At 62.7% G+C, this 11,698-nt stretch overlaps 1 protein-coding gene across 1 annotated transcript; it reads right to left on the bottom strand.

Moving 5' to 3' along the window:
• Positions 1-1,014: 1,014 nt before the first annotated feature.
• On the bottom strand, positions 1,015-10,377 carry TGM1 (transglutaminase 1). Its single transcript, XM_090051578.1, has 15 exons — positions 10,335-10,377; positions 8,924-9,154; positions 8,400-8,591; positions 7,352-7,600; positions 6,958-7,076; positions 6,682-6,789; positions 6,418-6,592; positions 5,695-5,833; positions 5,410-5,513; positions 5,154-5,242; positions 4,845-4,998; positions 4,203-4,484; positions 3,514-3,674; positions 2,781-2,917; positions 1,015-2,442 (listed from the first exon to the last, which is right to left on the bottom strand). Exons 2-15 carry the CDS (start codon positions 9,147-9,149, stop codon positions 2,034-2,036), a joined length of 2,544 nt encoding a protein of 847 aa, XP_089907704.1. The 5' UTR covers positions 9,150-9,154; positions 10,335-10,377; the 3' UTR covers positions 1,015-2,033.
• Between the last annotated feature and the right edge of the window lie 1,321 nt (positions 10,378-11,698).

The following is an 11,698-nucleotide window of genomic DNA, read 5'->3' on the forward strand; positions in this document are numbered from 1 at the left end:
CCCCCAGTGTATGTGTGTAGGGGGGGTATCCCACTTTCCCCAGTTCCCCCCACAGTCATGTGGAGGGATATCCCAGTGTCCCCCAACACCCTCTGAAGTGCCCCTCACAGGTGCAGAGAGTGGATGACCCAGGGCTGACCAGGGCTTTCCCCCTGTTCTTCCCCCCTTTGCTGCCCTGGCAGTGACAGCTTGGGAAGCTGTGACAAGTGGGAGGAGGGGGGCGTGCCCCTCATTCCAGATGCCTCACTCCTTCAAGGTGTCCAGTCCTTTTCTGGAGCTTCTTTATCCTTGCAGAGGTGCGGAGGCCAGACCTAGGCCCCTCCACGTACCATTCATTATCCTTGTAGCCCCTCTCAGACCTCTTTCATCTCTTCTATCTTCTTTTGGAGGTGTGGGGACCAGACCTAGCGCTGCATTTGAGATGTGGATGCCTTGTAGATTTACAAAGGGACCACACAATATTTTCAGCTTCAGTATTGCCAAAAGTCAGGACACAAACTACATCAAAAGATTTGGAATGTAAATGAGATGTTCTTTTTGATGTGTGTGTGTGTGCAGTTCCCAGGGCAGTCCCCACCACCCTCCCCCCCCTTCCTCATCACAGACTTACCTGCTTGGCAGTCTCTACACATGTCAAAAGGAAAATTCCAGAGATTTGATCTCTCTATTAGGAGATCATGATTCAGAGTTAAATTGTCTTAGAAATCAGGAGTCTCGTGATTTTTTCATGACAGTTGGCATTACTACAATTTTGTTCACAACTCCCTTAATAATGCCCTTATTTGAAAGCAGCTGTGCATTGAGCCTGATGCTCTTTGTGAATGGTCCAGCATGACCCCCAGATCTTTCTCATGTGTGGGAGGTAATCCCAGTGTCCCCCAGCTCAGACACCAAGGTCCCTGCAGTGCTCAGTCACTGCCTTTTTTTAAATAAAGATAAATCCAGCTCTACATCAGTGAGTTTTTACTTTAAAAACATTTTCTGAAAAAGGCAGAAAAACATAAAGCCCAGGGAGTGCAGTGTGGGGGAAACCAGAGCTTCAGTGGAATATTTTTTCTCTGCCAGTTAGCCCCAAATCCCCTGATTTTTGCCCCAACATAGCCCCCGCCGACCAAAAAAAACTCAACCCTGGGGGAAGTTAGGCCACATGGCACTTGGCCCCTGGCATAAAAATCAAGACACTGGGCCCCATCCTCCCCGGTCTGCGGGAATGTCCCCTCCCCTGTTCACTGCAGATTTGGAATTGGGGGGAGGTGAATACTGACAAACTGGTGGCTGAACGGAGGGTATTCAAGTGTCTGAGAAGTCATGCCCAGGGACTGTTGAAAAAGAGATGGGAACTGGGGGGTGTGGATGTAAGCAGAGAAGACGGATGTGATGGGTGGATGAAGACAGGTTGAGAAGGGACCATGGATAGATGGGATGGAGATGGATGGATGGATGGATGAACAGGCACAGGTGGGTTCAAGAGGAGCTGAATGGTGGGAAAGTAGAAGGGTGCAAGGATGTGTGGGTAGATGGAGGGATGGGTGGCAGGGTAGAGGAGTTCAAACAATGGTGGGTGGGTGGGTGAGTGGAAGTCTCGTTCAAGAAGAGATGAATGGGAAAGTGGGGATTCAGAAGATGGATGGATGGAGGGAACGTGGAGGTGACATGGATGGCTAGAGGAGGGGAACAATTCAAAGGGAAAGGGAAGGATGGATAGACGGCTGGAGCAAATACTGAATGGATGCTTGGGTTCACAGGGAGGTGGATGGATGAACGGGTCAAGTACTGGCTGGAGGAACAAAAGGAGGGATCGGAGGGATGGATGGAGGGATGCTCCAGGGCAGACAGGTGCCGCACCACATGGTCCCAGGGGAGGCGGGACATGGCCTGACACATGCAAATAATCCCCACAATGATCACAACAGCAACAATGAGGCTGGCCAACTCTGGGCCCCCTGGGGTAGGGAGATGGGAGCCACAAGAATCCAGGGACCCCAGTCCTCCTGTTGCCCCCACCCTCAGCCTGGGGAGGCCTAGGGCAGTGCTCACACAGGACGCCCGGCCCGGCCTGGCTCCCGGCGGGTGGCAGGGGAGCTGCGGCTGCGAGCAGGGGAGCCCCCGGGTGTGGGCTGGCGTGATGGGGACCCACGAGCAGCTGGTTGGCGAGCAGGAGAGCCTCCAGGTGTGGGCCGTCGTGATGGGGAACCATGGACGGCTGGCTGGCGGGCAGGAGAACCCCCAGGCGTGGGCTGGCGCGACGGGGACTCCCGGGTAGCCGGCTGGCGGGCAGGGGACCCGGAGGTTGCCCCTGGGGCAGCAGCAACATCCACGGTGAGGAAGCCATGGACCTGGGAGAGCTGGGGGCTGTCCAGGCTGGCCACCAGCTGGCGGCGCCCAGGCCGCAGGGGCACGAAGTTTTGGCGCAGCCGCACCGTCTGGTACCCAGCAATGTCCCTGTGGGAAGCAAGGGGTGATATGGGGTGGATAGGATGTCTGGGTTCCCCTTGGCTCTGGGAGGAGAGGGCAGCCAGGGTTCTACGTCACTGCTGGGCTGGGGCAGAGCCTAAATGCTGGGGTCCTCAACCTGCTCTGGCGGGGGGAGGGTGGCAGACACCTGGGTTCTTGCCCAGGTTCTAGGGGGACACCCAGGACACCTGCGTTCTATACTGGCATTGGAGGGGAGCCAGGACTGGGATTTAGGACTCCTGGGTTCTTTCCCAGCACTGGGAGGGGAGTGGGATCCAGTGGGTTGGAGATGGGTGGGGAAGGAGAGGTGGGGAGGGGTCACTCACCCCACGGTGATGGTCTTGGGGCTGCACAGCCCAGCGCCCTCCATGTGGATGACAGCCCCCTTCAGTGTCTGAGGCAGTGGGTTCTTGAAGACGATCTGGACATGGGTCTCCTGCCCCACCATGGCTGGGCCCACCAGCTGCAAGGCACTGAGGTGAGGACCCAGGCACCCAGGTTGGCTCCCCTCCTCCCACTCTCTCTCCAACGCCCCTTGCTCCATATCAGCATGAGGTCCACGATGCCACCTCCCCACCCAGGGGTTGAGGTCAGTGGGGCCTGAGGCCTGGGATTCCCTCACCCCTCCCAGCATTCCCCGGCAATGAAAGAACCCAGGTATCTGGGAAGCCGTGACTGAGCCTGAGCTGCATTCCTACCCTGCCCTGCAAAGGAAGCCAGGCATCTGGGTGGTCTGACAGTAAGCCTTGTCTACATTCCTCCAACCCTTCCTCCTCACATACTGAGAACCCAGGCATCCGGGTGACCTCATCTGCACTCCCCTGCCCCCACTTCCTCCTGCCTTGGCGAGAGAACCCAGGTGTCCCAGGGACCCTCCTCTGAGCCTGAGCTGCATTCCTACCCCACCACGCAAAGGAACCCAGCTGCCTGGGTGGCTCAGCCTTGACCCTGATGCATGTTCCCATCCCTCAGTCCAGATTGAGACAGTCTGGGTGCCCAGGGGTCCCGACTTGGGTCCCCCCACAGCGAGAGAACCCCGGCATCTGGGCGGGGGCGTACCGTGAGGGTGAGGTCGGGTGTGCGCAGGCGGAAGCTGTGCTGCTTGGCCACCACCTGCCCGGTCTCAGCTACCTTCCCCGACACGCTCAGCTTCATGGCGCACTGGTCCACCAGGTGCGGCTGGTACTCCGCGTACGACACCACCAGGGGCACCGTCTGGGCTGAGGGGGGCAGGGGCCAGGGTTAGACCTAGCAGGGGGGGCAGGGCCACAACCAGGTGGTGGGGCCATAGCTAAAGAGGGTGGGCACTCAGGTAAGACTACACCAGGGATCCTCAAGGAGAGGGCAAGGCCACTACCAGGGGGCTGGGGCCATGGCTTGGTGGGGCAGAGGTCACCCCGGTTAGGGAGAAGCTGGACCCAGTGGGAGAGGGCAGGGCTAGAAGCCAGGGCTTGAGGGGGTGGGGCCATGAGTGAGGGGTGTGGCCTTAGGGGCAGGGCCATAACCCAGGTCTTGGGGGCAGGCAGTGGGGACACACTGGCATGGAGGACTGAGGCAGGGGTGAGGCCAGAGCCCCAAGTCATGGGGGTGGGGCCTCATGGCAGGGGACAGGAGCTCAGGGTGGGGCCCAGAGAATGGGGCCCCAGGGCCAGGGGCTGGGTCTCACTGGTATGGAGGATTGGGGCAGAGCCCCATGGCAGGGGACAGGAGCACAGAGCAGGGCCCAGGGGTGGGGGCACAGGGCTTACCTCCATTGGGTGGGAGCTCGACCTGGCGGCGCTCCTGCTTGACGACAGGCCCAGTGACACCAGTGTAGTAGGTGACGGCCACATGCAGGTTCAGGCTGACAGAGCGGGGCCCGGTGCTGCGGTTGGTCAGCGCCACACTCAGGTGCATGTCTTGTCCCGTCACTGCTTCAGTGGCCTCCACGCTCACTGCCACGTCCTCACCGCTACTGCGCCCTGCATACACATGCGCCTTGGTGCCATAGCGGGCTGCTGTCTCCACCGCCTTGCGCTCCGCCTCTGAGCCTGTGGGGGAAGACACATGGGGGTGCACCACATGTGAGTGTGGCCAGGTACGGGTCCCATCCCCAATGGCGCACCTGCACACGAGTGTCTGGGGGGGGGGGTGAGTGTGTGAGAGTGTGCACACTGCAGCCAATCATAAAAATGCACTCTCACATGCACAGGTGCGGTTGTGCGCCAGGGGGCCCAAATGCCCAGGGTGCAAATCCACACTCATGTACAAGAGACATGCAAGCAAACCCCCGATGGGTGCGTGCAAGTGAATGCACATGAGCACGTGAGGGCAGGTGGCCACGTGCCCTGGGGGGGCATGGCCAGGCCCCACAGCTTTGCACAAGGGGCGTGTGAGGGGGTGGGGCCTACCCTCAGGATGCTTGTAGAGGTGGGTGATGTCATGGCGTTGGTGCGAGCCCACGGCCTTGGTGCTGATGAGGCGCCCGATGGCATTCTCCTCCACATACACGATTTTGAAGTTGCCATCGGCGTGGCGCTGCCAGTATACCTTGTCGCTGTTCACCTGGTGCCGGAGAGGCAGGGTCAGGGCAGACCCCACCCCCTGGTGCTGACACCCCACCCCCATGCCTACCATCCTCCCAGTCTGGCAGGAGGCCATGCCTGCCCCCATGACACCTCCCATCCCTTGCCTGGGCCCCTGCCCAGTGCTCCCAGTACCTCGGCGAAGATGAAGGGGGCATCGTACTTCAGGTAGACCAGCCCATTCTTGATGGCTTCCACAGGGCAGGGCCCACAGCAGAAAATCCCTGGGGGAGCGGGGAGAAAGGGGATGAATGGAGTGGTTCCCACATCCAGCCCCTGCCCTGGGGTTCCTGGGTCTGGTGGTGGCACCCTGAGAGGCTGCAGGGAGCCTAGACACCCTGATCCTTCTCCCTATGCCCTCCCTGCTCTTGACCCACAGCCCCCCACCTACCGCTGCTGGTCTCCTGGGGGGTGGCATCCACCACCTGCCACCCGTCGAAGCCAGGTGGGAGGTCAGGGCGCTTCATCCAGCAGTCGTTCCACACATGGAAGTTCCTGGGGGGATAGAAACAGGTGGGCAGTGAGACCAGGGGAGCCCCAGCTCTGCCTCTGCAGCCCCCACCCCCCCACAGCATGCCCTACTCACAGCCCCCCTGCCCTGCAACTCCCCCACCACCCGCCAACAGTCCCTCCCTTGCCGTCTCCTGCCCCCCTTTCTTGCTGCCCCCCAGCTCACCAGACGGAGTCAGCGTTGAGCTTCTCAAGGGGCTTCATGTTCTCATCGAAGTAGATGTCCATGGTGAGGCTGACATCTGTGTCATGCGCTGAGTTGTAGTTGGTCACTGTGCGTGTGGCGATGCCCAGGCACCGCAGCACTGTGGGGCACGGGGGTGGGGAGTGGGGAGGGATGTCAGGGGAGGACTGCCCCTAGCTCCCTTCCTGGATCCAGGCCCACCCATACCCCCCACCCCTGTACCCCCATCCCCCCTTCCCTATACCCACACCCCTGCCCCCAAAAACCCTGCCTGGATTCACCCACACCCGTGCCCCCCATATTCCTACCTCCTGCCCCCTGCACCACCCCTACATATGCCCCCAGTGCCCCATATCTCCACTGTCACTGCCCCAATCCCCCCGTACCCCAGATGCTGATTCCCACCCTCATGACCTCCAGTGCCCCTCATCCCCATTCCAACCCCCCTAGCATGGCCTATGACCCACTCACACACCTACTCCTGCCCCCTCCAGCCCTGGTATCCCCTGTACCCTCCCCCTGGTGCCCCCCATGCCCACTCTCTACTCATTTGGTGTCTCCTATAACCTCCCACTCTCATACCCCTACACCACTCTCCTGACCTCCTATATACCCCACTCCCAGTGCCCCTCCATACTCCTCCTTCCACCCCCTCTGCCCCTGCACCCCACATCCCCCCTCCTGTGGTGCCCCCCATGTGGGTACCGCTGGTGGTGACGCCGGCGAAGACCCAGCACTGGCCATAGGGCACAGGCTGTTGGGAGCGGTGGTACTGCCGCAGGATGTCCACGCTGCCCACCCAAGCCGATGGGTTGGTGCCACGCGAGTAGTCACCCGTCCAGTTGCCAATCAGCACCCCATTGTCATCCAGTGAGTTCACCTGGGAGGGGAAATGAGTAGAGGGATGGAAGGAGGGATGGATGGGAGGGGGGAGGCAAGATGGTAGGAAGGAGGTCTCCCGGGACTCACCATAGCAGACACGACGCGGCAGACGTTGATGGGGTCCCCACGCCCCGCATGTGGCATCCCACGCCGGTCCAGCATGTACAGGCAGGCGTCTAGCACCCCCTGGTCAAACTGCAGGTGGAGGGGCGTCAGTGGGTCAGCTCCCCCACCCTGAGCCACAGAGCTGTCAATGCCCCCCAGTGGCGGGCACTTCTGACTGCCTCTTCCTCCCCCACCTCCAGTCACCCAGCAGCTCTCCTGAGCATCCCTGGCCCCCCAGTATCTCCCCCTGGTGCCTACCTGCCCGTAGTTCCAGGTGCGCTCACCGATCTGGGCATCAGTGCCGTAGAAGATGCGCCCACTCTCGTTGAGCACATACTCCTCCAGGAAGTCGTCACGGTCAAGGTACACCGAGTCCTCTGGTGTGGAGGGAGGGGTGAGCTGTGAGCTTCCCCCAACCAGTGCCCCCGTGGGTGGTAAGCTTCTCCCCCACAGCAGTGCCCTGCCTGGCCTGCGAGTGTCCCTAACTGTGCCCCTCCAAGGCTCTGACCTTCCCCCCAACCAGCAGCTCCAGGACTGTGAGTTTTCCTTAACAGTGCCCCCACCAGGGCTGAGAGCATCCCCCAGTGGTACCCCGCCCAGGGCTGTGAGCTTCCCCCACAACAGTGCCTCTACCCCCTCACTGCATACTCACTGGAGCACCAGGGGTTGAAGAGCAGGTAGACCTGGTGGCGGGGGTCGAAGGGCGCAGCGTACTCCCCTGCAGGGCTCCGCGTCTTCACACCCAGCCTGTAGCACCCAATAGGGGCTGTGGGCGCCGAGGTGACCCGCACTTTGAGGGTGGTGCCCGTGTTCTCCACCTCCTCGGCCTGCCAGCCCTGTGTCCCTGCGGCACCCACCGGCACCAGCAGGTGGGTGCCCTTAGCCACCTGTGGCGTTGGGCCTGTGGGCACAGGCATGGTGTTCAGGGCCCTGCCAGGCTGCAAGCTTCCTCCAACAGTGCCATGGCCGTCCTCCCACAGGCTGTGAGCTTCCCCTAACAGTGCCCTCCCCAGGCTGAAAGCTTCCCCACAGCATACCCCCCCACCACACACACACAGTGCAGGGCGATGGCACTGCCAGGGACGCTGCAGCCCTGCACCCCATGATGTCAGGAGATGGCAGGCCCAGGCAGGCACAGCCCCTCCCAGACCTGTTGGGCCATGCGGGGGAAGGGGGGTGCTACTGGCTCCTGGTTCCCAGCCACACCTGGGAGCATGTTGGGAACACCCCCAGCAGTGCTCTTAGTGGGGTGGGGGGACGGGGGCTGTGAGCTTTCCCCAGCAGTGCCTTCAGGGTTGGGGCAGAGGCTGTGAGCTCCCCTCATCAGTGCTACATGGCTGTGTGGGGAGTGGGGGCAGAGTACAGGCACTAATGACTGGGTGGCCATGGTACTGCTCGGGCGCTGTAATTAGGGGATGGGCCTGGAGCCAGGGAACAGGCCGTGCCCCCGTCCTGCCTCCACCCCACATAGTGGAGGACGGACCCCAGAGCTGGGGGGGAAGAGGGGGAACTGCTCCTGCCCCACCAGGGGGCGCCAGGTGCCCTGCATGGAGTGCAGGGGAGTGGGCTGTGCCAAGTGCTGTACAGGGGGAGGTTGGGCCATGCCAGGTGCTGTACAGGGGGTGCAGGGGGGAAACAAGCTGTACCAAGTGCTGTATGGGGGGAGTTTCGGCCCTGTACCTGTGGCAAGGGACACTCACCGAGAAGGAACTCGAGGCAGACGCGGTGCTCTTCAGGGTCGTAGGGCTGGCGGAAGCTGAGGCACAGGGTGAAGGGTTGCCCCCGCCGCACAATTAGTGCATCCGACTCATACTCGTTTGTGTGGTGGGCGCGACGCGTAGCCCCCATGCGGGCGCTCTGCAGATCCACCGTGTTCAGCACCAGCATGCCCTCTGGTGAGGGAGGGGCTGTGAGCTTCCCCCAGCAGTGCCCTTGGGGTGGCGGGGGCTGGGGAGCAGGGGCTGCAAGCTTCTCCCAGGAATGCCCTTAGTGTGGGAGGCAGGGGCTGGGAGCTTCCCCCAGTGGTACCCCCAGGGTAGGAGGGATATGTGCGCAGGGCTTCAAGCCTCCCTCAGCAGTGCCCTGGAAGGGGGCCCGGGGGTGCAAGCTTCCCCTAACAGCAGTGCCCTTAGGGTGGGTGGTGGCAGAGGCTGTGAGCTTCCCCCAGCAGTGCCCTCAAGGTGGAGGGGAACCGGATCTGTGAGCTCCCCTCAGCAGTGCTCACCTCTCACTACGGGGTCAGTGCGGCGCTCCCCAGGGACCTCCCCGGGTACAGGGCCCCAGTCGGCGTCATCGTTGCGGCTGGCACAGCAGCAGGCGCACACCTTGCTGAAGACACCGCGGCGCCGGCGCTCAGGCCGGGCGGAAGGCTGGGTGGCCATGGTGGGAGGGGTGCGCAGGCTGGCGCTGGCCCAGCGCCCCACATCATAGCGGGTGTCTGGCTCCGGCATCCTGCCTGTGGGCAGAGAAGAGGCTGTTACACATGGCCATTCGGGAACTGCCATACCCCACCCCAGACTCAGCCACATTCCAGTGGGGTCCGAGCGATGTGCAGGCTGTTTGGGAGCTGCAGTGTCCTACCCCAGACTCAGCTGCATCCTGCTTGGTTTGGGGGCAGTTCCAGGATGGTTGAATGTGGCCATTGAGCAGCTGCTGTATCCCACCTCAGACTCAACTGCATCCTGGCTGGCTCAGAGGTATTTCCAAGCCCGTTCTAAGCGGCTACCTGAGAGCTGCCTCCCACCCCAGACTCAGCCGCATCCTGACCAGCCCAAGGGGGTTGTTACATGCATCCATGCAAGGCCTTCTCGCCTTCATCCCAGGCTTAGCTGCATTCCGGTCATATTAGGGCTATATCCAAGCCCTGTTATGTGTGGCAGTTCAGGAGCTGCCAAGCTCCACCCCAGACTCAGCTGCATCTCAGCAGCTCAGATGCTCTTCCTGGCCAGGTGTGGGCAGGGCAGGGTGTGCCCAGCCTCTTGGTGGGGCCATGAAGTGTGTCAGGGCTTCCCCACGCGCCACCTGTTCTGGGGCAGCAGGGCCCAGGCTGCACCATTGACACTGGGCCAGGGGAAAAGACCCAGGCACCTGGCTCCCAGGCCCGCCAGGTCCCCCTGCCCTCCCAGAGCTGGGAGAGAACCCAGGCAGGTGTCTGGGCTCTCAGTCCCACCCCGCTCCAATCCCACAGACCCCACCCAAAGGTGGGAGAGAACCCAGGCGGGACACCCCCTGCTCTCCCCAGGGAGGGAACCCAGGTGGCCCTCCGCTCCACCCAGGGGCCAAGGAGGGAACCCAGGTGTCTGAAACAGGTGCTAGACAGGTGGCCTGGGGCTGGGAGGGCAGACACACGGGCACTGGGGACCCAGGTGTCCGGGTCCCTGCCCCGCTCCGACCCCGTGGGAAGGAAGCCAGGCATCTGGGTCCACAGCCGCCCCCAGCCCAGAGCCGCCCGCTGCCACCCCGCGGCTGGAGGGAAGCCGGCGTCCGGGCTCCCCGCTCCGACCCCCGCAGCCAAAGCAGGGCACCCAGGCGTCCGACTCCAGCCGGGCAGCCCCAGCCCGGGCAGGGGGAGAACCCAGCGGCCGAGCCCCCCTCCCGGGCAGGGACCCCGGCGGCCGGCCGGCGCGGGCACTTACCGTCGGTGCTCGGCGCTGTACTGGGGACGGCTGCAGCGCTCGCGGCTCAGAGACACCTCGGGGGGGCGGGCCAGGTGGAGGGGGCGGAGAACCTGGCCACGCCCCTGCCCCACTGCCCCCCTCACCCCCGGCCCGGGCTGCGGGGAACCCAGGCGTCCGGGCCGGGTGCCCCTGGTCGGAAGAGGGGTGTGTGCGGGGGCTCCCCCACATCAGGCTTCTCGGGATCGGGCCCATTTTCAGTCAGTGCAACCAGTGTCAGGCAGTGGGGAACTGGGATGGGGCCAAACACTCCCGACCCGCAGCCCCCTCCCCCGGGGCCCTGAACTCTCCGTCCCGGCCCGGATCAGCTGCAGAGAGCGAGCCCGGCGGAGCCAGCAGACACCCAGGGAGGAATTTCCGAGCAATGTCCCACGTGCCGGCTGCAGGGCGGGGGAGGGGGGCTTCGGGTCGGGAGTGAGGGGCACTGGGGTCAGAGCGATCTTCAGTCTGTTTGGGAGCTGCTGTGTCCCACCCCAGAGTCAGCTGCGTCCTGGCTGACTCAGAGGGGTCTCCAGACCTGTTATTTGCAGCCATTCGGGAGCAGCCAGGCTCTAGCCCAGACTCAGCGGCATCCCGCTCAGAGGCATTTCCAGACCTGTTCTTTGTGGCCCCCTGAGAGCTGTCATGTCCCACCCCAAGACTCAGTCGTCTCCTGAACAGCCTAGGGGGAATTATTGTAAATGTCCATCACAGCACCCTCGCTTCAGGCTCAACCCACTTTGGCTGGCTCAGGGCTATTTCCAAGCCCTGTTATGTGCAGTTGTTTAGGAGCTGCAGAGCCCCACCCCAGAATCAGCTGCATCTCGGGGGTGCAGACACTCTTCCCAGCCAGGCTGGGGCAGGGCAGGGCATGTCCAGCTTCACAGTACTTCCCCATGGCCCACCCGTGCTGGGGCACCACTGACACTGGTCTACAAGGAGGACCCAGGTATCTGGGCTTCCAGTCCCACCAGATCCCCCTGCCCTTCCAGAGCTGGGAGAGACCCCAGGCATCCGGGCTCCTAGTTCCACCTAGCTCCAATCCCCCAGACCCCGCTTAGGTGGCAGAGAACCCAGGCATCGCCCCCAGGGCGGGAACCCAGGCATCTCCCTCCCCCCACCAAGCCCCATCCCCATCCAGGCGCCAGGGAGGAACCCCAGGCATCTGGGCTGATGCCCCTGACTTGGAGTGGGATATATTAGGGGGCTCAGGATCGGGCCCATCTCCAACCAGTACAATCAATGCCAGTCAGTGGGGAACTGGGATGGGGGCCAAACTGGTGCCCTGCCCTGCTCTTGCTCCTCACTCCCCACCTGCTGACCCTGAACTCTCCATCCCAGCCAGT

The sequence above is a fragment of the Crocodylus siamensis genome, chromosome 6, assembly GCF_052110815.1.
Source record: "Crocodylus siamensis isolate JL-2025a chromosome 6, ASM5211081v1, whole genome shotgun sequence".
NCBI lineage: Eukaryota > Metazoa > Chordata > Crocodylia > Crocodylidae > Crocodylus > Crocodylus siamensis.

Excerpts from the sequence above, each read along its gene's own strand:
- TGM1 (XM_090051578.1), bottom strand. The coding sequence starts at position 9,149 with ATGCCGGAGCCAGACACCCGCTATGATGTGGGGCGCTGGGCCAGCGCC. Across the intron at positions 5,514-5,694 it reads CTCAACGCTGACTCCGTCTG|GAACTTCCATGTGTGGAACG; the intron begins GTGAGCTGGGGG and ends CTATCCCCCCAG. Across the intron at positions 5,243-5,409 it reads CCCCCAGGAGACCAGCAGCG|GGATTTTCTGCTGTGGGCCC; the intron begins GTAGGTGGGGGG and ends CCGCTCCCCCAG.